We start from the raw sequence: 27,544 nt of genomic DNA, 5'->3' as shown, positions 1-27,544 counted from the left end.
GGCTGGTGCACACAAAGCACTGGCTGGTGTTAGGGCTGGTGGTGTCAGGGAAGGGCTGGAGGAGAGAAGCTCATGGCTAAGACACCTTGGGCTGAACCAGTGGCTCCTCACTGAAAAGGAAGGGTAGGAGGGCATGGGGTTAGGGGAGGCTGACCTCCCTCAGCTGAGTCCAGATGAGCCTGCGAGGGGCTGGTGGCCCAGGCTGAGGTTTGCTGCAGGGCCTGGGGTCCTAGAGGTGGGGGGGCGGGGGTGGTGGTAGGCCCCCTGCTGAGGTCAGGGTTGGGTTCAGGGAGCTGTTCACCTAGTGGAGCCACTGTGTTAACCCTTGTGTCCTTTCAGGAGAACATCAGTGGCGTCTTCAACAAGTCCTGCGCCATCAGCTACACTAGCTACAGAAACGTCTTCCCCGTCTGGGCCCTCGGGCGCTTCTCCCGTCTGCACCCTGAGAGCGCCCTCGCTGGCCACCCTTGAGAGCACGCCTGCGGGTGCCTGGGTGGGTAGGGGGGTGCTGGTCTTCCGAGTTCCAGGGGAGGTTTGGGCGGGGTGGGGTGGGGACTGCTGCGGGGGTGGGGCCTTCAGACTCGATTTCCAGCTGCTGGAGCAGTTTCTGGCTAGAGGAGCACTGGTGAGGGGAGCGTATCCAGCGTGTTGCTTTTGTGGAACCGCCTGGAGCGGTACCTGGCCTCGCTGTGGGTAGGGCTGGGAGCTTTCCTGACCAACCGCTGAGTTCGGGAGACCAGCGGCTACGCCTCGTATGTATCTTGCCGCCGAGGACTGGCTCTGCCTAACTCTCTCTCTGGCTGAGGGACCTGCTAGTCTCACACCCCAGCAGGAGAGGCTGGGCCTTGCTGTTCACCGAGGCCGGTTGGGCCCTCCGGGATTGGGACCAGATTTGATGAGTGTCCAGGGCTGCTCAGAGGAGAGCCAGATGCTGTACGCTGGCCCTGCCCCAGGTCGAGATTCAGCCAGCTTGTGGGGCGCCAGCATGGCTACCTCCAGAGGTTAGAGTTGTCTCCTAATGAGGAAAGCAGAAACCTGAGCTAACTCGGGGTGAGGGTCGTGAGTGGCCCCACATGGGGACGACCCTCATGCCTCCTCCAGGGTGCTGCCTCTCAGTTCTCCTCTGGCTTCTAAATGCCTCTGGTTTGGCATGCATGGACTTCGGGCTCAGGTTGGAAAGTCTGAGTCCTGGAATTGCTTCTGACCTACGAGGATGGGCAGCTCACATGCGCAGGGTTCCTAGGAATGTGGCTGTGAAGACATAGAGCTTTAATGAGGGCCAGAACCAGGCCTTGTGTCACCCCCCGGGCCCCACCTGCTTCTCGCCCACCCCAGGGCTGGAGTGACCCATAGAGGTACCACCTCCCCTTCTGATGGCAGCCTCAGCCACGCTCCCCCAGCCAAGTGCTCTCCCTCAGACAGCTAGAGACGCCTGGATGCCCCCCTGCTCCCACCATTCCTGCCGGGAACCCTGAAGGTCTCTCAGAGGCTTGCACCCTGTGGCCTTGCTCCTGCCGGGCCTGGGACCCCCAGTGCTGTCCCTGATGTTTGTCTGGGGCTCGCCTGCGAGGAGCCTTTTACTGAGCTGCCCCATTCCCCCTCCCCACAACTACCCCAGGTGGTGGTCCTCCTGCTTCAAGCCTTGTAGGGCCTGGGCACAGGTAGGCAGGCAGGTCCTGCTGCTCTACCAACAGCCCCACTGGCACCTAGTGTTGTCTAGCTGTGCTGGTTGAATGTCAACACTCTCTGCAGGCACTTTTAAATGAGTGTTTATGTTGCTGAAGGTGCCGTGCTGGACCCTTTGGGACCCGTCCACTTTGCTCTTGTTCCAGCAGCAGATGATGGTTTACCAGTTTGCTCCTGGCAGTGGATACTGCCAGGCATGACTGGGTCACTGGACAAAACACTAAGCATCCCGAAAAGAAATGAACTCCACCTTTGTACTGAAACATTATTGGAAGCCACCTATCTCACCAATTACCTTAGTGCCCAGATCCAGCCCCTAGGCAGAGGCACGTAGTGCTCTTGTCTTGTCCTGGGAGCAGTCATGGACTCGTCCTTCACGCCCCATGGTGGACATTGGACCACCACCCCTCAGTCTCAGGGAAAAAAGAACTGCACAAGATACGCAGGAGGCACTCTAGTTATCTGAGGGAGAAATACTTGCCTCAGCCTGATTAAAAATCAAGTTCTCTATCCTGGGTGAAGGATTAATGGGTCTTGATTCACATTGCTTTTCTTTTGGTTATTGGGAGCAAAATCTGAATGTTCACCAGGACATAAACCAGATCTGACCCTTTGAGGGATTCTCTAACCAAAAGTGCTTAATGCATAATAAAAATGTGCCTCCAAGAAAGTACTTTCCTTACTGAGCATAACCAATGTTGATACATAGATCTGAATTTTTTTCTAGTAATAAAAATGTCTAAAAACTGATGCCATCAATGGTGGCGTCCTCATTCTCTCAGTTCGCAGCAACTACTTACAGGTTAATTGGCCTGCTTGATTTAGTTTCATCTCTCCATCTGCAGTAAAAAGTTTTATTTATGACTCTCGTTGTTTAAAAAAAAAAAAGGTTAGAAGCATAAGACAAGGGGACATGCAGGCCAGAAAGTCAAAGGGGACTGGGAGGGACGTTGCTTGACTTGCTTGGTGGTGTCAGCCTCCAAGCTCCTGGCTCGGCTTTCTCCCTGCTTGTGGGGAGGGGCAGCTGAGTTCTTCTCTTCTCCATAAGGCGTCTGGGTCGCAGCAGGATCACAGGAACTGCCCTTGGAAATGTCCATGTTGGCAGCTAGAGACGCAGCTCTGGAGAGCTCAGGAAACTTCCTAGGTGCCCTGGGGCAGGCAGTCCTGACATTGGTTGCTTTTTTCACTTGGAAAAACGCACCTCAAGGTTGCGTTTTTCACTGGGAATTTCTGCTGCTGTTCTACAGACGCTCCTTTCTTCACTCAAGGTTAGGGTGATACTGGTAACTTCAGAGTTACTTGTTTTCTTTAGTGAAAATGATTCACCCATTAGTTTCTATGAGCCTATTATTGGTACATGACTTCAGGCTTCCCCATGGGAAAGTACCACATGGGGGCTGACTGAGACCTACATTGCCATCACTGCAGAGCAGCTGCTTTGGCGGCTTCAGGCAGACTTGGGTGCCTGCCCCACAGCTAGGATATTCATGGGTGCAGGACAGAGCGAGCCTTCGGCCCTGTGTTCCCTGACACCCCCCATTTCTCGGGAAGACTGAGGATCAGGGCCTGCCCTCGGGTCTTCCAGGAGTAGACAGACACTGAAACGCCTTGAAGGTGGCCAGAAGACATTAAAAAATGAGCAGAGCTTCAGTGGCCTATTGGATAATAGTGAGTGGTCCACCCTGTGTAATCTGAGTCCTAGGAAGTGGGGAGGAAGGGCAGGAGGCAGGCAGCAAAATACTTAAGTAACTGTGGCTGAAATTTCCCCAAATATGATACATAGAAGCTCACATTCATGAAGCCCAACTCACATGTAGCAGGATACTCACAGACCAAAAAGCCCAAGTAAAACCCACTTCAAGGCTCATGGTAATTGATGATGAAAACTAAGGATGAATACAGCTTAAAAGCAAGCAAAACAGGCAAGTTAGGCTTCCCTGGTATCTCAGTGGTAAAGAATCTACCTTCCAATGCAGGAGACACAGGTTTGATCCCTGATACAGGAAGATCCCACATGCTGCAGAGCAGCTAAGCCCGTGCACCACAACTATTGATCCTGTGCTCTAGAGCCCAGAAGCTGCAACTGCTGAAGCCCATACTCTAGAGCCTGCAAGTCACACCCACTGAGCCCACATACCCTAGAGCCCATGCTCCATAGTAAGAGAGACCACCGCAATGAGAAGCTTGTGCACCGCTGCAACCAGAGAGTAGTCCTGGCTCACCACAACTAGAGAAAAGCCTGAAAAGCAACAAAGACCCAGCAGCACCAAAAAATAAAAACCAGGCATTTTATGTATCAGCAAAGACAAGAATGAAAAATGACTTCTCAGGAGGAGAGCACAGTGAAATGACTTCTTCAAAATGTCAAAAGGAAAAGAAAAAAACCCTTAAACTCTGTATTCAAAGAAAATGGAAATGAAAGCAGAGTAGACCTTTTCCAGATGAACAAATGCTGAAGGAGTTGTCCAGCAGCCTTGCCTTTGAGAAGTGTCAGGGACAGGGGAGTCTGTGGGGTCGCACAGAGTCAGACACGACTGAAGCGACTTAGCAGCAGCAGCAGCAGCAGCAGCAGGTTGTTTGGTGCAGGAAAGAGATGCTGGATGGAAACTGATCTCCAGAGAATGAAAAGCACCAGGTGGTGTGTGGTAAGGATAGAAGACCTCCCCAAATGGTGTTTCTGACATAAGGAGAAGTAAAACACGTGACAACAATAATAGGATGTTAAAGGTGGATGGAGATTCCCACCTGTATGTGAAGTGGTTTATTGCTTAAAGGTAGACTGGGATGAGTAAAAGAAACCTGCTGTCACCCCTATAGTAAGCCAGTAAAAATGAAAGAGGTACAGCCAGTAAACGAAGAAGGTAGGTAAAACAGCTCAAAAGAAGATGAGAAAAAGAACAGATGGGACACATAGAAAACAAATAAGATGATAGACTTGAACCCCACTCTTATGCACTGAAATGTGGCCCTCTCTGTGCATATGATAGGGTTCTCAGCACTAGTGGTAAAGAATCTGCCTGCCCACGCAGAAGATACAAGACTCTGGTTTGATCCTTGGGTAAGGAAGAGCCCCTGGAGTGGAAAATGGCACACCCCTCCAGTATCCTTACCTGTAAGATTCCATGGGCACAGGAGTCTGGTGGGTTACAGTCCATGGGGTTGCAGGAGTCGACACAACTGAGAGACTGGGCACAGTACCATTCATATGATGCTGCACCTGGAGATGGGGCCTTTAAGAAGATAAGGTTAAATATGGTTGTAAGGGTGAGCCCCTGATTCAGAAGGACTGGTGTCCTTAAGAGAGAGACACACCAGAGCACACGCTGAGGAAAGCCCACATGAGGACCCGGTGGGCAGTTGTCTGCATGCAATTGCCGTAGGAGGGTCCAGCCCTGCTAATACCCTTGTCTTGATGGACAGGGAGGCCTGGTGTGCTGTGATTCATGGGGTCGCAAAGAGTTGGACATGACTGAGCAACTGAACTGAACTGAACTGGACCTCTAGCTTCCAGAACCCTGAGAAAATTAATTTCTGTTAAGTCACCCAGACTGTGGTGTTTTGTTATGGCAGCCCCAAAACACTAGTAAGACATACACCACCAATACAAATAATTGTACTAACTGTAAAGGGCTAAACATTCTGGTTAAAAGGCAAGGATTGTCATGTTGGATGAAAAGCATGACACATCTATGTTGTCCATTAGAAATTTCTTTTTTGTGTGTGAAATGTATTCATTTGGCTTCATCGGGTCTTAGTTGTGGCATGCGGGATCTTTGTTGCTGCTGGCAGGCTCAATAGTTGCAGCACATGGGCTCTCTAGTTTGTAGTGTGTGGGCTTAGTTGCTCTGTGGCAGGTAAGATCTTGGTTCCCTAACCGGGATTGATCCCGTGTCCACTGCGTTGCAAGGTGGATTCTTAACCACTGAGCCACCAGGGGAGACTCCATAAGAAATTTTTAATATAAAGATGCAGGATAAAGGTGAAAGCTTAGAAAAAATGTGTAATGAAAATACAAATAAGAAAAAGTGCTATATTGGTATCAGTAGATTTCAGGAAAAGGAATAGTATCAGAAATAGAGACATTTACAAATGATAAAAATGTCAATTCAACAAGAAGGCTTAGCAATCTTATGTGCACCTAATAATAGAGCTTCAAAGTACATGAAGCAAAAGCTGGTGGGACTACAGAGACAATTAGACAAATACACGATAAAAGTGGGAGATTGCAGTACTTGTCTCAGCAACTGTAGACGAAACCTCCAACCAGCTTGAGTAACTGCATTTATTTAACATAGCATTCTTTCCAGTGCTTATTCACTAAGATAGGCCATGTGCTGTGTCAGGAGACAAGTGTCAAGAAATTCAAAAGGATTGAAACTGCAGAGTGTACTGTGACTGCTATGGAGTTAAGTTAGAAATCAGTAATAAAAAGTCTTAGAAAATCCCAAATAAATGGAAATGAAACAATATACTTCTAAATCATCTATAGTCAAGCTTTCCTAGTGGTTCAGTGGTTAAGAATCTATCTTGCAATGCAGGGGACATGGGTTCGATCCCTGGTCTGGGAAGATCCCACATGCCACTGGGCAACTAAGCTTGAGTGCCACAGCTTCTGAAGCCTGTGCACCTAGAGCTGGTGCGCCACATCAAGAGAAGCCACCTCAGTGAGAAGCTCACACACTGCAATGAACAGAGCAGCCCCCAACTAGAGAGCTCTTGTGTAGTATCAAAGACCCAGCACAGCCAAAAATAAAGACATAAAAAATAAATCATCTATAATTAAAAGCACGAGGGTAATTAGAAAATATTTCAAACTGAACAAAAAAACATAACATCAAAATTTGTGGGTTGTCACTAATGCAGCATTTAGAGACATATTTACAGGCTTACATGTTTAGTGCTGAAAATTAGGTTTCCATCTTAAGAATCTTAAAACCAAATAAGTAGAAGGAAGGGAATACTTGACAGAAGAGTAGATGTCAGATGCTGCAGAAAACATACAAGAAGATCAATGAAACCAGAAGGTGATGCTTTGAGAAAAGTTAACAGGCCTCTAGTCTGACCAAGTTAAGAACTTGTATTGAGACTACAAATGGTACATCAGTACAGATCCTGCGGAAGTAAGCCTGCACCCTTCTCCCTGGCGCATGTCGGTCCCACCACTCTGCTTCCTGTAGGTGCTCCTGCAAAACCCATTGGCACTGTTGCTGCACTTTTACATTTGGCTTTTCTGCCTTGGCTGTGCCTATTTGTGCTCAGAGGTGTGAGGCTTCAGAGAGGGTAGCAAGGAAATATGAACTGTGTGATGCCTGTATTCCACAGTGTAGATGATGTGGACAAATTCCTCAGAAGCCACAACTGTTGTCTAGATGGGAATGAGATGAAGTGGAAACGTTAAGTGACTTTATTGGTACTTTAAAAAATTACATCAGAAACTTTCCTGGAAGAAAACTCTAGGCTATCATGACCTTGCTGGTGAATTTATCAAACATTTAGGAGAGAAATAGCAATCTAACACAGCACACAGCAAAGAGAGGAGGGAACCCTTTGCAACTCATAGTATAAGATCAATACGACCTTGATAGTAAACAGGACAAAAAAAAGGAGATACAGATCAATTTCCTCCATGAATATAGAAAATACTTAAAGTATTAGCAAGCTGAATGTGATGTGTTAGAAGGGAACTGCATTATGACCAGGAAACTGGCAGGATGTTCCCAGGTCCATGGCTGAGAAGGTTTTCTTGGGGTGGGAAAGAAAATGGCATTTTAAATGTGAGGGGAGGGGCCAGCAGAGTGGAGCTACTCATGCCCCCCTGCCTGATTCTCGAGCCTGGTAGGGCACTGCCTCCAGCCTTCCTCAATGGGCGCCGTCCGTGTTTCCACTGTGCCATCTGCTGTGTCTCAGGATGTGAGAGGGACAGTTGGGATTTAGTATCACTTTTCCGCAAGCCCCACCCAGGGCTCTGTCTTCCTACAGTGACCTTGCACTAAGTTATTAGTCTGGGAGGAGTCAAAGCTGTGTTCTGCTGGGGGCTCCTCCCACCCCACCCCAGCCCTCGCTGCCAGGGGGGCCCTAGACATCAGCAGGAGGGGAGAGAGGACTCAATGCTCCTGTTGGGGCTCATCCTCAGGAGGAGCAGGCCTCTCTGCTGCCCATGGGGCCAGGAAACTGCTGACTTGGTGTGCCTCCCAGGTATATAGCTGGGGGCGGGGCTCACGGAGGTCACACTGCTTGAGGACTGGAACCTGGGCAGGACTCTGCGTGGGGTTGTCCAGACAGCCCTGTGCCCTGGCTGGGGGTCCTCAGGTGCCATACCGGTCAGTGTCCCAGATGCTCAGTGCTGGCATTTAGTGTGGGGATGCAGACGTGCTGCCAGGACCCTGAGGACCAGGGGAGTGCAGTCAGCAGGTGGCCTCCAACTGGCAGCCCTCGAGAGCCTGCCAGAGCTCCATGGGCTGTGGGGGCCGTAGAGGGGCACTCCCCGGCCTGTCTCCCTTGTGCCCACAGCCTCCTCTTCCTCAGGCGTGCATCCTGGGGGTATGTCATCCACATCTGCAGGTCAGACAGCCCCAGCTCCGGGCCGGCCTGCATGCCTCCAGGACCCTGCAGGTGGCCTGCAGTTGGGGTGGGGCAGGGAAAGGGGTCCTCGAGTCACTCAATGTAGGCAGAGCTCCCCTCCCCCAGGCCTGCAGATACTCCTGCAGCCCAGATTTCTGGCTCTTCCCGGAACATTCCGGCCTCGGCCTCGGCCTGTGCTATTCCCTTGCTGGGGAGTCCACCCCGTGAGGTGCCCCAGCCCCACCTCCTGTCCCCGCCCTTCTGCTCACCATGGCCGAGACGCTGCCGCTTTAAGGGCGACATCACAAGGCTGCGGAAGGCCGGTGGAACTCGGGGCTCTTGGCGTTTCTGGAGCGCCCACGGGCTCTGATTTTCCATCTCCATGGGGCCGCGGGCCCACACGTGATAGAGGACTGGCCATGGCTGAGGGCAGCGAGCTGATGAACAGGCTCATGAGCGAGAACGCTGACCTCAAGAAGCAGGTGCGTCTCATGAAGGAGAACCAGATGCTGAAGCGACTGCTGAGCGAGAGCTGCCAGGAGAGCTGTGGGCGCGGGGGCCGTGACTTCCTCTTCCCCAAGGCGCCCGCCTACCCCGAGGCCTGCTCCCCGGGGAGCACAGGTGAGCCGGCTCTGGGAGGTGGGTGGGCAGGTGGGTGACCCGCTTGGGCTAGTGGGGCTCCGTCCATGGTGGCCGCTGAGGTGCTGCCACAGAGGCTTAAAGCAGGTCCGCTGAGGCCAGCCCAGGGGACAGCAGAGCCAGGCCATGTGTGACTCTGCTCTCTTGGAGGCTGGCCAGCCGGGTGTGCTCAGCCCTCGGCCAGGGCAGCTGTGCCCACCGTACTGGCTGATGGCTGTGCCCAGAGAGGGAAGGACCCTGCCTAGGAAAGAGACCTGTGGGTCACAGACAGGAAGTAAGCGTGGCGCAGTCACCCAGCTCACCCCGTGGGAGCCCCTTCAGAGGCCAAGACACTTTCTATGAAGGTAGCTGGCTCTGCTTGAAAGTTTTTGTATGTGGGAAGTGTGACTTAGGGCATGGTTGGTGCCGTGACCTTAGTCTGAGTGGCTGGGATGTGGACCATGTGGCCCCGTGACCAGATGAGCTCCGTGTTCCTGGAGGTGATGATCACTCACTGCGCAGCAAGGCAGGTGGAGTCCGTACCCCAGCCCTCGCCCTGGCAATGTCTGTGCCCACCCTGGCAATGCCCGCACATGCAGACCAGCTGTCTTCTCAGGATAAGTTGTTCACCTGGAGTGAGTTGTTTTTCTCTGTTGAAGCTTCTTTCAGAGCTGCTGCTGGTTCCCAGGGGGATGCTCGGCTGCTCTGGGACCCGCTCTGGATGTGGTCACCTCCTGAATGTTGGGCGTGGTCACCTCCTACCCTGAGCAAGCAGACCCTGTGAGCGAGCATGTCCTGGGGTGCGAGGGTCCCTCATGGCATCTCTATGCCTTCAGCCTCAAGGTGGGCCTTGAGGAGGGAGCTGAGACAAGCAGGGTCCTCATGGTGGGGGATGGCGGGTACAGGAGGGAGCAGCTGGAGGAGCCCTCAGCTTGTGGCCAAGACACACAGTGTCCCTAGGTGACCATGGGTAGAGGAGGGCCTGTCTCTCGGTGCTGTGTCCTTGACATGACACCCTGCAGAGGGTCCATGCCACCTCCTCAGCCTACGAGGAATGCCTGCCTGGCAGTGGCTGCCTGAGGCACTTGTCCCCAAGGCTTTGTCTGCGCTGTGACCATTGCCAACAGTCATGTACCTCGGCCTGCTCTGTTGTCCTTTGTCCTAAGAATTGAGCTTTGCTGAAGCACAAGCTGGAATCAAGATTGCTGGGAGAAATATCAATAACCTCAGATTTGCAGATGACACCACCCTTATGGCAGAAAGTGAAGAAGCACTAAAGAGCCTCTTGATGAAAGTGAAAGAGGAGAGTCAAAAAGTTGGCTTAAAACTCAACATTCAGAAAGCTAAGATCGTGGCATCGGTCCCATCACTTCATGGCAAATAGATGGGGAAACAGTGGAAACAGTGACAGACTTTATTTTTGAGGGCTCCAAAATCACTGCAGATGGTGACTGTAGCCACGAAATTAAAAGATGCTTGCTCCTTGAAAGAAAAGTTATGACCAACCTAGACAGCATATTATAAAGCAGAGACATCGCTTTGCCAACAAAGGTCCATCTAGTCAAAGCTACGGTTTTTCCAGTAGTCATGTATGGATGTGAGTTGGACTATAAAGAAAGCTGAGTGCTGAAGAACTGATGCTTTTGAACTGTGGTGTTGGAAAAGACTCTTGAGAGTCCCTTGGACTGCAAGGAGATCCAACCAGTCCATCCTAAAGGAGATCAGTCCTGAATATTCACTGGAAGGACTGATGTTGAAGCTGAAACTCCAACACTTTGGCCACCTGACACGAAGAGCTGACTTATTGGAAAAGACCCTGATGCTGGGAAAGATCGAAGGCAGGAGGAGAAAGGGATGGCAGAGGATGAGATAGTTGGATGGCATCACTGACTTGATGGACAAGAGTTTGAGTAAACTCTGGGAGCTGATGATGGACAGGGAGGCCTGGTGTGCTACAGTCCATGGGGTCACAAGGAGTTGAACACGACTGAGCTACTGAACTGAACCCTCAGGGCACAAAGCTGTCTGTGTGATCGGCAGACTGGCCAGGCTGGAATGTGGGCTTTGGGTGAGGTGCAGGTCCTTGATCAGGCTGCGCTGTTCCCCATCAGGGCACAAATCAGGCCATCTCTGGGGCATGGCCAGCACCCCACCCAATGGGTAAGCCCAGATCCTCCTGGATGAGAGTCTTAGGAGGAGCCCCAGCCCCTGGCCCGCCTGAGGCCTCGAGCCTTCCAAAGAAAGGCTTTGGAGACCCTTTTGCAGGGTGTGGGCTGATGGGCCCCCGCTGTCTTCAGAGCCACCTCCGTCTCCAGGGCGTAACGTTGGCCTTGGGGCTGGAGTTGGAGAACCGGCAGGAGTTCCCCAGCAGAGCTCGAGGTTTCAGACGGACGGGAACTGCGCACAGCAGCGGCTCAGTGTTTGCTTTAGAAACTGGGTGTGGTTTATTTATTTATTAATTTTGGCTGCAGGCCTCTCACTGCAGTGGCCTCTGTTGTGTGGCACAGGCTCCAGGGTGCAGGGGCTCAGCGACTCTTGGGCTCTGGAGCGCAGGCTTCAAGTAGTTGTGGCACGGGCTTAGTTGCTCCGCAGCATGTGGCATCTCTCTGGACCAGGGATGGAACTCGTGTCCCTGCATTGGCACTTGGATTCTTTACCACCAAGCCACCAGGGAAGTTGCACAGGATGTGCTTTAAAAAACTGTTGTTCTCACTAAGCAAGATCACTTGGGGTGAGCGTGACTACTGCAGGCTCCTAGCCCCACTCCCAGCAACATCCGCTGTCCATGTCGACTCTGGCTTCTCTCTGAAGTTTTGGTGGCAGTTTTGGTGGCTGTTTGCATGTGTATCCCAGGATCCTCAGTTTATGTGGACAGGGTGGAGCCATTCTACACTGACTCCCCAGCCGTCCATCTTCCGTCCTTGACCATCGGCCATCTCCTGGAGGGCTTGCTCACTGTTCCCTGTGGGTTCACCACCAGCCCTTAAGTCTGGTCCCCATGACAGGAGTGCTTCCTCCATCTCCCAGCAGCCATGGGGGCTTCACAGGTACCCCTGCTCACGGGGGCTGTCCAGGAATCCTTGGGTCAAAGGCCACGTGCAGCTCAAGTGTTGACATGGACACTGGGACCCTCTCCAAAGGGCTGTGGCCTCTCCTGCTGCACCTTTCCCACAGCTGGTGTCACCCATGGGAGGGGGCCGCTTTGCATATGGTGCACATGTTCTGAGGGACAGGGTGGGGTGGGGGCCTTGGCCATCCCAGGCCCTCCCCTCCCGGGCCAGTTTCCTCCAGATCACCCTCGTGCCTGAGCCCCTGGCGTCTCAGAGCCTCCACGGTTGCCTGGACGCCTTGTCCTGCATGGAGTGTCCAGTGATGTTAAGTAGTTTCTGAGTGTTCTCTCTGCCTCTTCCCTTTACCATCACGAGACAGCTGCTTCTGTATTGTCATAAATACATTCTAAATAGCTGTGTAATAGTCCAGAATCAGATGAACCAGAATTTAATGAACTCTCCTTATGTTTGAAATGACAGTTCTTTTCTCTTACCCTGAAGTAAGTGTTAGTTGCTCAGTAGCTTCTGACTCTTGTAACCCCATGGACCATAACCCGTAAGGCTCCTCTGTCCATGGAATTCTCCAGGCAAGAATAATGGAGTGGGTTGTCATTTCCTTCTCCAGCTCTAAAGTAAGTGAAGTGAAGTGAAGTCGCTCAGTTGTGTCCGCCTCTGCTACCCCGTGGACTCTAGCCCACCAGGCTCCTCCGTCCATGGGATTCACCAGGCAAGAATACTGGAGTGGGTTGCCATTTCCTTCTCCAGGGGATCTTCCCAACCCAGGGATCGAACCCAGGTCTCCCACATTGCAGGCAGATGCTTTAACGTCTGAGCCACCAGGGAAGCCCACCCTGAAGTAAATACCACAGCAAAAGCATTTTCTATTCAGAGTTATTGCCTTAGGGTATGTTTCCCTAAAGGTAGAATCACTGGCTCGGAAGGCAGGGTAATTATTTTCACGTCTCTTTTTCTTACATTTGCCCAGAGAGTGAGATCGTCCCCTGCACCTCTGTTAAGCTGCTCTGACTTTGTTTCTTCAAGTCTCTTTAGCCATTTCTCGCATAAATCTTTCACATTAATTGGTTTATTCCTGGGGCACTTTATGTTACTTATTGCAATCATGGATGGGATTTCTTTTTCCACTGTGTTTTCAGTTATCTGTGTTACTGTGTTTTGGAAATCTGTTGATTTGTAAATATTTAGCCTATATCCAGGCCCCTTATCATATTTTGCTTACTTTATATTTTTATTTTTACTTTTGGCCACCAGGCATGCTGGTTCTTAGTTCTCCGACCAGGGGTTAAACCCAGGCCCTGGGCAGTGAGAGCGTGGAGCCCGAACCACTAGACCACCAGGGAATTCACTATCCAGTCCCTCCCTGAGCTATTTTGTTCTGCTGAGTTTTCCAGTTCTTTCTCCCCTGTTTTCTCAGTTCTGTAGCTGCTGTTTACAGACTTTTAAATGGGGTTGGCGGCTCAGATGGTCTTCCCTGATGGCTCAGTGGTAAAGAATCCACCTGCCAAGCAAGAGACAGGGCTCAATCCCTGGTTCAGGATGATCCCCTGGAGAAGGGAATGGCAACCCACTCCAATATTCTTGCCTGCAGAATTCTCACAGACAGAGGAGCCTGGTGGGCTACAGCCCATGGGGTTACAAAGAGTTGGACACGTCTTAGCAACTGAACAACAACAGCAGCTCATATGCTCGTTTCTGTCTTTCTTCCTCAGGAATCCCAGGACTTTTGGCCTTGACAGCCTCCCCGCTCATCCTTCTGGAGGGTGGTCGGCAGTGGACAGCCCTGTCTGTCCAGGTATTGGGGGTGGGGGGTGTAGGCTGGGTGCTGGGGAAAAGCCTTCTAGTCCTTATTTTTAAAGAACAACAATGACAACAAAATTGAAGAAGGGCTCATTTTATTAAGATTTTATGACCTCACTTCTGTACTGGCCGAAGTGCCCTCGGCTGCACCCCCACTGGCCTGTGGGGTCTTGTTCCACTGTGTCGTTGAGAGACTCCTGGTTCTGGGCCTGAGTTGTTTGCTGTGGGATCTGTTTGGCTGGGGCTTTGCTCAGGATCTCTGGACTCTGTTTTCTCTGATTCCTATGTGAATCTGGGCTGCAGTTTTCTTTCTGTGAGTTGTCTTTTCAGGGATTTGATATCAGAGTTGTGACAGTTTATAAGCTTGATAATCAAGCATCGTTTAATTTTTTCAGTGTTCCAGCCTCATTCATGTGATGCAGGGGTTGTGAATTGTTTGGGGACTTGAAAGAACTCATCCACCAACCACCCAGGCCTTCAGCTCTTTGCCCATAATTCTATAACTTCTAGGTTTTTCTTTTTTGCTTATTCATCTGTGCAGGTTTTCTACTTCTTATTGAGTCATTGAAAATAGCTTCCCAAGTGATCTCTCCTTTATTAAAGTTTTCAAGTAATATTCAATTGGATATAATCTTTTATGATTTAAACATTGTCTTCCTGGTCATTCTTATCTGGCTTTTCTCATTTTCAATTTTATTCTTTTGTTTTCTGTTTCTCTAAAGTAGCTTTCCACAGTTTCACTATCTTATTGGACTTTCTGTAGAATGTTTCAAGTTTATTTCTGCTGCTATTTTTATTATTCTCTGACTTTTGCTTTCTTCAAGAGTTCATCCCTTTATGAATGTTTAATTTTTTGATGATGTTTTAGAAGTAATCAAAGGATTTAAGTTGCTAATTTCACTTTAGATACAGTTTTAAATGTATTGATGTCAATATACCTAGTGTTCTGGTTTTCATTTTCTCAATAATCATTTTTTCTATTTTTATTTTCTCCTTGATCTGATTATTACTGAAGATACTTTTTTTTCTAATATGTGTATATTTTTTGGTCTTAGTTGTGGCACTTGGGCTTTCTAGTTGTGGAGTGGACCGAGTTGTTCTGCAGTATGTGGGAGCTTAGTTCACTGACTAGGGACTGAACCCACAACGCTTGCATTGCAAGGTGAGTTCTTAACCACTGGGCCACTGGGGAAGTCCTGAGAATGCTTTTAATTTTGAGGAGATGGGGTTTTCTATTGACTCTGACTCATTTATAGTTTTATGTGGTTTGAAAGTTTTGACTATGTATGTATGTATGTGTATGTGAAGTCACTCAGTCGTGTCCGACTCTTTGCGACCCCATGGACTGCAGCCTACCAGGCTCCTCCGTCCATGGGATTCTCCAGGCAAGAATACTGGAGTGGGTTGCCACTTCCTTCTCCAGGAGATCTTCCCGACCCAGGAATCGAACCCAGGTCTTCCACATTGCAGGCAGACGCTTTAACCTCTGAGCCACCCAGGGAAGTTTTGACTGAGGATTTAAAAAATTGTTTTATGTTTCACACAACTTTGTTAAGCCTTGGGAATAACAGAAGGGAATTTCAGTTCACTAAATAGAAACTAAAAGTGAAGTGCAAACACACCTGACCGCACAACAATCCCTTTAAAATTAGGTCACAGATATGGCTCTTCCCCAAGCCCATGAGTAGAGTTTTCCCGGCCCCTGCCCATGGCTGGGATGGCCTACCTCCCCTGGGAATATGGGAGTCCTGAACAAAGGGGCCCAGGCTCCTGGGACTGAGCCAGAGGAAGAACAAGCACCGGGGGCCCTTGCTGCCTCACTGCTGTGACTTCATGACAGTTCCTGGACCGTGTGTCTGGCAGGGGACACACATGAGGGACGCTGACCACCGCTCTGCTTTTACAAGGAATCCTGGAAACAGTCCCATGTGCAGCAGGGTGGGGGGTAGATGAAAAAAATCCATGTGTGTGTGTGCATGTATGTGCAGATATGTGCCCATGTATGCACGTGTGCCAGGAAATGGTTCAGTGAACCATAGAGCTACCCAATGACACACTCATCATGGATAAATCTCAAAAAAAGAAGTTTCATAATAAAAGGTGCTGGACGATACCATTTATATAAAATTTAAGACACACATGTAGGTCACTGTCACAGTGTGTGGACACACAGTGGGAGTGTTGGAGGCCATACGTGTGCTGTGCCTCTGAACCCGGGGCTGCTGGTGTCCTGGGATCCATCACCTCCTCCAGAGGGGAAGTGGGGGCGGATGTCAGAGCTGGGGGCAGGGTCTCTGCAAGATGCGGGTGCTCCAGGAGCCTCCGCCTCACAGCTTGTTCCTCCCTCCCTGCCCCAGTTCCAGACTTTGGAAGGTTCACCAGTGGCCCTGATGCACCCTCCCAGCTGCAGGGGTCCTCCCTGGAAGACCTGCTGTGCTCACATGCCCCTCTCTCCAGTGAGGACGACGCCTCCCCGGGCTGCGTGACGTCCTCCCAGGTGCCCTTCAAGGCTTTTCTCAGCTCCCCAGAACTGCGTGTCTCCCGAGGCTCCGACCGAAAGCTGTCCCCACTTCTGAGCCCCTTGCAGGACCCACTGGTGGAGAAGACCCTGCTGGAGACCCGGGAAGTGGGCCGGCCCAAAAAGGTGTGCTTCTCAGAGAGCAGCCTGCCCTCCGGGGACCGAACCAGGAGGAGCTACTACCTGAATGGTGAGGAGGGTGAGGAGCAGGCAGGAGTGGGGGGTTGGCTGCTGGGGAGGGCCCAGCTTCTGCATCCAGCCAGCAGCTGGAGAAGGAGAGTGTGCCAATGCTCCTGGAATCTGGGGCCCTGTCTGTACACATCTTTTGACCATTTAAATAAGTGAGTAGCTTATCTTCTTATGATTGAGTTGTGTATTCTGGATACCAGACTTTTTTGGTACATGTTTTGCAGATATGATCCATGAAGGGGGAGGGGGTATCCTTCCCTCCTCCAGTGGACTACATTCTGTCAGAACTTTTCACTATGACCCACCCATCTTGGGTGGCCCTACAAGGCATGGCTCATAGCTTCATTGAGTTATACAGGCCTCTTTGCCATGACAAGGCTGTGATTCTGCTTCATTGACTACACTAAAGCCTTTGACTATGTGGATCACAATAAACTGTGGAAAATTCTGGAAAGTAAACTGTGGACATGGGAATACCAGACCACCTTACCTGTCTCCTGAGAAACCTGAATGTAGGACAGGAAGCAACAGTTAGAACTGGACGTGGAACAACTGACTGGTTCAAAATTGGGAAAGGACTATATCCAGGCTGTATGTTGTCACCCTGCTTATTTAACTTACATGCAGAGCTCAGTTCAGTTCAGCTCAGTTGCTCAGTCATGTCTGACTCTTTGGGATCCCATGGACTGCAGCATGCCAGGCTTCCCTGTCCGTCACCAACTCCTGGAGCTTGCTCAAACTCATGTCAATTGAGTCTGTAATCCAACCATCTCATCCTCTGTTGTCCCCTTCTCCTCCTGCCTTCAGTCTTTCCCAGCATCAGGGTCTTTTCCAACCAGTCAGTTCTTCTCATCAAGTGGCCACGTTCTTTCTTAACAAGTGGAGCTTCAGCATCAGTCCTTCCAGTGAATATTCAGGACTGATTTCCTTTAGGATTGAATGGTTGGATCTCTTTGCAGTCCAACGGACGCTCAAGAATCTTCTCCAACACCACAGTTCAAAAGCATTAATTTTTCAATGCTCACCTTTCTTTATGGTCCAGGTCTCACATCCATACATGACTACTGGAAAAACCATAGCTTTGACTAGCCAGACCTTTGTCAGCAAAGTAATATCTCTGCTTTTTAATATGCTGTCTAGGTTAGTCATAGCTTTTCTTCCAAGGAGCAAGCGTCTTTTAATTCCATGGCTGCAGTCACCATCTGCAGTGATTTTGGAGCCCAAGAAAACAAAGTCTCTCACTGTTTCCATTGTTTCCCATCTACTTGCCATGAAGTGATGGGACCGAATGCCGTGATGTTTGTTTTTGGAATATTGAGTTTTAAGCCAGGTTTTTCACTCTCCTCTTTCACTTTCATCAAGAGGCTCTTCAGTTCCTCTTTGCTTTCTGCCATAAGGGTAGTGTCATCTGCATATCTGAGGTTATTGATATTTCTCCTGGCCATCTTGATTCCAGCTTGTGCTTCATCCAGCCCGGCATTTCTCATGATGTACTCTGCATAGAAGTTAAATAAGCAGGGTGACAATATACAGCCTTAACATACTCCTTTACCAATTTGGAACCAGTCCATTGTTCCATGTCTGTTTCTACATGCAGAGTACATCATGCGAAATGCTGGGCAGGATAAATCACAAACTGGAATCAAGATTGCTGGGGGAAATATCTCCAGGAGTTTGCTCAAATTCTTGTCCATTGTGTTGGTGATGCTATCTAACCACCTCATGCTGCCCCCTTTTCCTTTTGCCTTCAGTCTTTCCTAGCATCAGGGTCTTGTCTAATGAGTCAGCTCTGTGCATCAGATTACCAGAGATTTGGAGCTTCAGCATCAACATCAGTCCTTCCAGTGAATACTCAGGGTTGATTTCCTTTAGGATTGACTGGTTTGATCTCCTTGCCATCCAAAGGGCTCTCAAGAGTCTTCTCCAACCCCACAGTTCAAAAGCATCAATTCTTTAGCTTTTAGCCTTCTTTATGGTCCAATTGTCACATCCATACACGAATACTGGAAAGACCATAACTTCGATCATATGGACCTTTGTTGACAAAGTGATGTCTCTGCTTTTTAATATGCTGTCTAGGTTTGTCATAGCTTTTCTTCCAAAGAGCAAGCTTTTTTTCATTTTATGGCTGCAGTCACCATCTGCAGTGATTTTGGAGCCCAAGGAAAAAAAAAATCTGTCACTGCTTTCAATTTTTCCCCTTCTATTTGCTATGTTCAAAATCCCTTAAGCTAGGCTTCAGCAGTATGTGAACTATGAACTTCTAGAGGTACAAGCTGGATTTATAAAAGGCAGAGAAACCAGAGATCAATTTGCCAACATCTGTTGGATCATAGAAAAAGCAAGGGAATTCCAGAAAAACATCTGCTTCGTTGACTACAAAATGATCATCTATGTTGTGGTGATCTTTGTTCAGTGGTCCTTCATGTTACTATCGTAATTGCTTTGGGACACCAAGGACTACACCCATGCAAGACAGAAAACTTAATGCGTAAGCGTTATGGGTGTTCTGACTATTCCACTGACCAGCCCCCCTCCACCCCTCTCCCTCTGCTGGGGCCTCCCTTGTCTCTGAAACACAACAGTATTGAAATTAGGTAAGTTAATAACCCTTCAGTGGCCTCTAAGTGTTCAAGTGAAAGGAAGAATTGCACATCTCTCACTTTAAATCAAAACATAGAAATGATTAAGCTCAGTGAGGAAGGCATGCCGAAAGCCAAAGTGGGTTGAAAGCTGGGCCTCTTGTGCCAAACAGTCAAGCTGCGAATGCGAAGGAAAGTTCTTGAAGGAAATGAAAAGTGCTACAGTGAGCACACAAATGATAAGGAAGCACAACAGCTTTATTGCAGATATAAAGAAAGTTTCAGTGGTCTGGGTAGAAGATCAAACCAGCCATGCCATTCCCTTAAGGCAAAGCCTCCTCCAGAGCAAGACCCCAACCCTCTTCAGCTCTGTGAAGGCTGAGAGAGTTGCAGAAACTGCAGAAGAGAAGTTTGAAGCCAGCAGAGGTTGGTTCATGAGGTTTAAGGAGAGAAGCCATTTTATAACATCAAAATGCAAAGTGAAGCATCAAGGGCTGGTGTAAAAGCTGCAGCAAGTTGTCCAGAAGATCCAGCTCAGATAATTCATTAAGGTGGCTACACTAAAGGACAGATTTTCAATGTAGATGAAACAGCCTTCTGTTGGAAGAAGATTCTATCTAGAACTTTATAGCCAGAGAGTAGAAGTAAGTGCCTGGCTTCAAAGCGTCAAAGGACAGACTGATTCTCTTTTTAGGGGCTAATGCAGCTGGTGACTTGAAGTTGAACCCAGTACTCATTTATCATCTAAAAGAATTCAGTTCAGTTCAGTCGCTCAGTCGTGTCCAACTCTTTGCGACCCCATGAATCACAGCACGCCTGGCCTCCCTGTCCATCACCAACTCCTGGAGTTCACTCAAACTCATGTCCATCGAGTCGGTGATGCCATCCAGCCATCTCATCCTCTGTCGTCCCCTTCTCCTCCTGCCCCCAACCCCTTCCAGCATCAGAGTCTTTTCCAATGAGTCAACTCTTCGCATGAGGTGGCCAAAGTATTGGAGTTTCAGCTTCAGCATCAGTCCTTCCAATGAACACCCAGAACTGATCTTCAGAATGGACTGATTGGATCTCCTTGCAGTCCAAGGGACTCTCAAGAGTCTTCTCCAACACCACAGTTCAAAAGCATCCATTCTTCAGCACTCAGCTTACTTCACAGTCCAGCTCTCACATCCATACATGACTACTGAAAAACCATAGCCTTGACTAGACGGACCTTTGTTGGCAAAGTAATGTCTCTGCTTTTGAATATACTATCTAGGTTGGTTATAACTTTCCTTCCAAGGAGTAAGCATCTTTTAATTTCATGGCTGCAATCACCATCTGCAGTGATTTCGGAGCCAAGAAAAATAAAGTCTGACACTGTTTCCACTGTTTCCCCATCTATTTCCCATGAAGTGATGGGACCAGATGCCATGATCTTCGTTTTCTGAATGTTGAGCTTTAAGCCAACTTTTTCACTCTCCTCTTTCTCTTTCATCAGGAAGCTTTTTAGTTCCTCTTCAGTTTCTGCCATAAGGGTGGTGTCATCTGCATATCTGAGGTTATTGATATTTCTCCCGCCAATCTTGATTCCAGCTTGTGCTTCTTCCAGCCCAGCATTTCTCATGATGGACTCTGCATATAAGTTAAATAAGCAGGGTGACAATATACAGCCTTGATGTACTCCTTTTCCTATTTGGAACCAGTCTGTTGTTCCATGTCCAGTTCTAACTGTTGCTTTCTAACCTGCATACAGGTTTCTCAGGAGGCAGGTCAGGTGGTCTGGTAGTCCCATCTCTCTCAGAATTTTCCACAGTTTATTGTGATCCACATAGTCAGTAAGTCATAGCATAAATCTAAAAGAATTATGCTACATCTACTCTGCGTGTGTTCTGTAAATGGACAACAAAGCCTGGATGACAGCATATCTATTTGCAGAATGGTTCACTGAATACTTTAAGCCCACTATTGAGATGTCCTGCTCAGGAAAAAGATACCTTTCAAAATATTCCTGCTCATCGATGATGCACCTCGTCACCCAAGGTCTCTGATGCAGATGGACATGGAGATTAAAGTTGTTTACATGCTGCTAAGGCACATCCATTCTGCCCATGTATCAAGGAGTACATTTGACTTTCAAGTTTTATTACTGAAGAAATATACTTCATAGGGGCTTCCCTGGTGGCTCAAACGGTAAAGAATCTGCCTGCAATGTGGGATACCTGGGTTCAATCCCTGGGTTGGGAAGATGCCCTGGAAGGGGGCATGGCGACCCACTCCAGTATTCTTGCCTGGAGAATTCCATGGACAGAGGAGCCTGGCAGGCTACAGTCCATGGGGTCACAAAGAGTTGGACACGACTGAGCCACTGACCACAGCACAGCACAGCATATACTTCATAAGGCCATAGCTGCCATAGGTAGTGGTTCCTCTGAGCTGGAACTTTATGGAAAGGATTCACCATTCTAGATGCCACTAAGGACATTCATGATTCACAGGAAGAGGTCAGAATATGGACATTAACAGGAGTCTGGAAGAAGTTGATTCCAGCCCTCATGGATGACTTGGAGGGATTCAAGACTGCACTGGGGGCGTGGCTACAGATGTGGTGGGAACAGCGAGAGAACTGTAATTAGAAGAGAAGCCTGAGATGTGAGCTAGCTGCTGCCGCTGCAGGTAAAGGCTTCACACAGGAGGAGCTGCTTCCTATGGGTGAGCTAAGAAAGTGGTTTCTTGAGGTGGAATCTACTCCTGGGGAAGATGCTGAAATGACGACAGAGATTTAGAACAGTACGCAAACTTAGCTGAGAAAGCAGTGGCAGGGTTTGACAGGGGCTAACTTTAATTTTGAAAGAAGTTCTATCATGGGTAAAATGCTCTGAAATAGCATTTCATGCTACAGAGAAATTATTCCTGAAAGGAAGAGTCAGTCAATATGGCAAACATCATGGTTACCTTTTTAAAGAAATTGCCACACCAACCCCAACTTTCAGCAACCACTGCCTGATCAGTCAGAATCTGTCAATATTGAGGCAGGACCCTCCACCAGCAAAAAGGTTATGTCTCACTGAAGGCTTAGAGGATGGTTAACAATTTTTAGCAATAAAGTATTTAAAAATTAAGGTATGTACCTTTTTTTGGACATAATGCTTTGCACATTATAGACCACACTGCAGTGTAAACCTAACTTTTATGTGCACTAAGAAACAACAATTCACGTGACTTGCTGTCTTTTTCTCTTTTTTTTTCGGTTATCCTCTTTTTTTTAATTACTTGACTTGCTTTCATGTGGTATTTGCTTTATTGTGGTGGTCTGGAACTGAAACCAGCAATATGTCCAAGGTATGCCTGTACATCTCTCCATCTTTTTAGCTCTTTAAAAATACATATCAGTAATATTTTATAGCTTCTATGTGCAGGTCTTGCACATTTTTGTTGAATTTACCCTTTAGTATTTCATGTTTTTGATGCTATAATGAATAGTACTTTTTATCAATATGAGTTTCTGATTAGTTGTTTCTAATATATAGTAATACAATTGATTTTGTATATTTATCCCATGATGGTCAACTTGACTGGGCCATTAGGTGCCCAGATATTTGGTCAAACATTATTCAGGGTATGTCTATGAGAATGTTTTTAGATGAGTTTAATATTTAACTCAATAGACTGAATAAAGCAGACTGGCCTCCTGAATGCGGGTAGGCCTCATACAATCAGTTGTCGGCCTGAGTAGGATAAAAAGGCTGACTCTCTCCCAAGTAAGAGAAAATTCCTCCTGCCTGACTGCCGTTGGATTACAATTGGAATCTCAGCTTTTCTTGGGTCTCAAGCCTCGAGTCCTTTACAATGGAGCCACACCATGGGTTCCCTTGTTTCTCAGACCTTGAACTCAGCCTGGGACTACATCATCAGCTCTTCTGAGCCTCCAGCTTGCTGACTCACCATCACAGAATTATGTCAATATTCATAATTGCGTGAGCCAATTCCTTTTAATAAACACACAGAGACACAGACACAGACATACACACAGATAGGTTCTACTTCTATCTGTAAAATCTATGGTGATACCATCTCTTATTTCTGATAGCAGTAATTTTTTCTTCCTCTTTTTCTGTAATTAATCTGGCGAGGGGTTTATCAATCTTACTGACTTTTTTCTATGAGGAATAGCTTTTTGGTCAGATCTTGAAGGGCCCAGGTTGGACTAGAAATGCTTTCTAGATCCTCTCAGATCTAGAGGTTGCTCGCTCCTTCCACCTAATTTATCCTTTAGAGGAGGGGAGGCAGGGAGAGGGGCCGGCTCCTGATGAGATAACTGTATTAATACGGAAGGGGAGACTGTTTCCTGCTCCTCCATGGGCCTGTTTGCCCTACCATGCTTCTGTGTGGTGTATCTGGTCCTCAGCTGGAATTCCTGGGTCGCTTCTGCAGTGTCGCCAAGTGATTTTGGCAGGAGTGCACTGAAAACCAGGGCTTCCCAGGTGGTTCGGTGGTAAAGAACCCGCCTGCCAGTGTAAAAGACATGGGTTTGATCCCTGGGTCGGGAAGATTCCCTGGAGAAGGAAATGGCAATCGACTCCAGTATTCTCGCCTGGGAAATCCCATGGACAGAGGAGCCTGGCGGGCTATGGTCTATGGAGTCACAAAAAGTTGGACATGACTAAACAACACTGAAAACTACAAAACATTGAAAGAAATGAAAGAAGACCTCAGTAAATGTAAAAAGTCTTCCGGTCATGGCTTGAAGGACCTAATATTATCAAGATGGAAAACCTCCCCAAATCAATCTATAAATTTCAATGGAATCCCTATCAAAGTTTCACCTGACTTCTTAGCAGAAATTGTATGTATCCTAAAATTTGTATGGAGATGCATGGGACTCAGAATAAGCAAAACAGTCTTGAAAAAGGAGATTAAAATTGGAGGACTCATGCTTCCCAATTTCAAAATTTACTGTAAAGGTACAGTAATCAGCAGCCTGGTACTGGTGTAAGGACAGGCATACAAGTCCATGAAATAGAATCAAGAGTCAGAGATAAACCCATGTATTTATAAGTCTGATGTCTGGCAAGGATCCCAAGACAATTCAATGGAGAGAGAAGAGTCTTTTCAACAGATAGTGCCAGGAAAGTGGATCTCCACATGAAAACAGCTGAAGCTGGACTTCATATCACCTATGAAAATTAACTCAAAATGCATCAAAGATTTTTTAAAAGACCTAAAAGAGCTAAAACCATAAAACTGTTAGAAGAAAACATAGACATAAACCTTATGACCTTGGATTTGGCCACAGAGTCTCAGCTGTGACAGACCTGGACCGTGCTAAGTTCAACCTCATTTTCCCTGCTCAGCACGTCCACTGGCACGGCCGAGGGAGCAGGAGGACACGGGCCCCCTCACCTATCCCAGTGCCCACAGAGGAGGAGGAGCTACCCACGCCTGGCCTTGATAAGCATGTGTTGACTGCCGTCCTGTTCCTGCTCAGAGTGACTAGCCAGGATTCTGGGATGGGTGGCTAAGTGGGCAGTCCCAGGATGGGGCTGAAGGAGGGAGAGCAGCTGCCCACAGTCACAGGCAGGGTTGGTCCTGCATTCCAGCATGCACAGCTGCAGAGAAGCCCTTGCGGAGGTCTTGGAGTGGCCCAGTGACTCCCAACCTCTGTATGTGGTGGCGGTCCTGAGCCCTTGGTAGGCACAGGTGTCTGTGGGTAACAGGACCTGGGGCCAGCTCGCCATGGCAGAGCACCCAGCCCGTCTGTGCACTACCTGCCTGCTGGACGGACCCTGCGGGGCTTCACCATCCAACACTCTTGGGAGGGGTTTGGATCACTGTCGGGTTAGAAAGTTGCAGGGCTTTAGAAAAAGCTTTAGAAATGGGCCTGTTATTAAGTGTCTCCTGTGGGGAGGAGCAGAGTTCGGGACACATGGGGGCCTGTGCAAGTGCCCGCTCTCCCCACAGAGTGCATCCTGGTCAGTGGGGCACGCCAGGCACCGTGAGGCGGGCCCTTCCTCACTCCATGCTCCCTCAAAGTCAGGTGCACTTGGTGGTAATGGCCATCAGCGTGATCTTCAAACAGCACAGTACTTTCGAAGGGCAGTGGTGGGATCATGGCATCGGGTGGAAGATGTGCTGCCATCAGAGGCTGCCGTGGGGAGGGGCAATTTGGAAGCAATTTTGGAGGGTAGGGTGGTTGATGTGCTGGGGTGATATTGGGGGAAATAATTAGAATCTCCCGTGAACCCAGCAACCCTCAAGTCTTATTATGAAATAAGCATTAGACCAGCCTGCAATACACACAGGCTGCTGAGGCAGAGCGTCTCACTGTTTCACGTAGCTATGCAGGCTGGACCCACACGGGCTACATATGTGTTCTTGAGTTAACCAGGACCTTACCTTCAGGTGGGGACATGCCTAGCCCATTCTGAGTTCACCTGGTCATGGGGCTGAGAGCTCCGAGGGACGTTACCCCAGACCAGGTGCTGAGCTGGTGCTGGTGACAAGGGGACCAGAAGCCAACCCTGGGCTGTGAAACGTCCACCTCAGGGAACTGAGGCAGGGCCTGGGATCGGGGCTGCCAGGGAGCAATGGAGAACAGGAAGAAGGGTGCCCCCTCTGGTCACCACTGGGCCCTGCAGGAAGGCCTTGCTGGGGTCCCCAGGCTTCACCTCAGACCCACAGTGGCAACATCTGGGTCAGCCCTCTCCCTGAAATGGACCCTGGAGCACAGGCAGGAGGAATGTGGGCAGCCCTGGACCCTCTGAACCCCTTGACCCTCCTACCCTCCCAGATACTGGCTGCCCATCTCACCAGCCCCGCCCAACCCTGCCCCCCAGAGATCCAGAGCTTCACTGGCACCGAGAAGGATGGTCGCATTGTTGGGGAGATTGCCTTCCAGCTGGACCGGCGCATCCTGGCCTATGTCTTTCCAGGGGTGACCCGGCTCTACGGCTTCACTGTGTCCAACATCCCTGAGAAGATCAAACAGGTATGCCTCCCTGGCTGGAGGCCTTCCCCTGGCAGGGTCCCCCACCTGCCCTAGGACCCTTCCAGCCCAAGGTCCCATCCTTGCCCCCCACCCTGACCCCTGCCTCAAGGTCCCCTGGCCCCCAGTCCGCTGTAGTGCCCACAGCTGCAGGCCTGGGCAAGGCTGAGTGGTGTCTGAGTGGGGAATAGATGAGCTGCCCCACGAGTCCCTTTCCCTGTCTTTCGTAGTCTGGGACAGCCTCAGGAGTGGCTCAGGGCGGGGAGCCCTGTGACGCTCTGCCCGACTGGCAAGGCACCTTTTCCGGGCTCCAGAGGTGGAGCTGCCTGCTCTTCTGTCAGTCCCTCTGCGCTGGAGGGAAACTGGCCCCCTAGTAGGGGCCTGCCTCTGGGCCTCAGTGTCCCCATCGACACAGCCATGCTGGGAGGGCACCGGGATCTCGCCCCAGGCCTGCGCCTGGCCTCCCCGTCCCCGCGGGTCCCTGGCCCTGCCGCCTACTCGCGCCTGTGCCCGCAGACGTCCATCAAGTCCCTGGACGGCTCGGTGGACGAGAAGAAGCTGCGGGAGCTGACACACCGCTACCTGACGCTGACGGCGCGCCTGGAGAGGCTGGGCTACAACCGCGACGTGCATCCTGTGTTCAGCGAGTTCCTTATCAACACCTACGGCATTCTGAAGCAGCGGCCGGACCTGCGTGCCAACCCGCTGCACAGCAGCCCGGCCGCCCTGCGGAAGCTGGTCATCGACGTCGTGCCCCCCAAGTTTCTGGGCGACTCGCTGCTGCTACTCAACTGCTTGTGCGAGCTCTCCAAGGAGGACAGCCGCCCGCTCTTCGCCTGGTGAACCCGCGCCCCGCGCCTCCCTGCAATAAAAGCGTGTTGCAACCTCGGGCGCCACGCTCCTCCTCGTCCGCTCCCCGGCCGGCGCGCCGAGGGCGCCAGGGCCGGGTGGGCCGCTGCCCGCGCTGTCCCGCCCCCTGGCCGGCGCGCACCCTGGCGCCCGCCCCACCGCCCACACCTGCGCGGTGAGCCCTAGTCTATTAAAGTCGTCTGTTTGCTGTTCCTCCTTTACCGCTGCTCTTTGAGGGCCGGCGGCGGGTTCCCGTGGGGGTCTCCCTGGAGGGCAGGGCCTGGGGCCAGGGTTCAGCCGTGGACAGAGCAGCTGCAGAGTCCGCGGCAACGTGAAGACACAGGCCCTTGTTCAATGCCAGGGACAGCAAGACAGCAGCGGAACTTTAAAGCAGGTGCCCGCGTGCAGCCGGGTGGGCGTCCCTGTCAGTGAGGCCGGTCCAGGGTTGGCAGTTTACCTGCGAGAGGATTCCCGGCAGCCGGAGCCCCTGGAGGGGAGCCGGTGTGGGCTGGGCTCTTCCTGCCGAGTTCTGGACTCGGGAGCCCTGGTCCCTTTGGCTGCGGGGTGGTCACAGAAATCAGCATCGGGGCACTGACTGATGAGATCGCTTTCCCTGTAAATAATGGAGCTTTCCAGGGTCCCCTCATCAGGAGATATTTTTAGCACCTACCAGCATTTTCAATGTTTCAAAACTGCCCCCAGAACTGGTCTTGAC

At 49.9% G+C, this 27,544-nt stretch overlaps 2 protein-coding genes across 3 annotated transcripts in view; both read left to right on the top strand.

Annotated features, from left to right (window-relative positions):
• LSS (lanosterol synthase (2,3-oxidosqualene-lanosterol cyclase)) overlaps positions 1–2,441 on the top strand; it is a 32,176-nt gene extending 29,735 nt beyond the window's left edge. For both annotated transcript variants that reach the window (XM_018052364.1, XM_018052368.1), the window contains one exon: positions 340–2,441. In XM_018052364.1, coding sequence (XP_017907853.1) covers positions 340–471 — 132 coding nt within the window. In that variant the 3' untranslated portion in view covers positions 472–2,441. The remainder of the gene's footprint in view (positions 1–339) is intronic.
• On the top strand, positions 6,289–27,042 carry SPATC1L (spermatogenesis and centriole associated 1-like). The gene is made up of 4 exons (XM_005675671.3): positions 6,289–8,868; positions 16,088–16,438; positions 25,832–25,983; positions 26,497–27,042. Exons 1-4 carry the CDS (start codon positions 8,229–8,231, stop codon positions 26,821–26,823), a joined length of 1,470 nt encoding a protein of 489 aa, XP_005675728.2. The 5' UTR covers positions 6,289–8,228; the 3' UTR covers positions 26,824–27,042.

The sequence above is a fragment of the Capra hircus genome, chromosome 1, assembly GCF_001704415.2.
Source record: "Capra hircus breed San Clemente chromosome 1, ASM170441v1, whole genome shotgun sequence".
Classification (NCBI taxonomy): domain Eukaryota; kingdom Metazoa; phylum Chordata; class Mammalia; order Artiodactyla; family Bovidae; genus Capra; species Capra hircus.
This window is presented reverse-complemented; position numbering and strand designations above follow the sequence as displayed.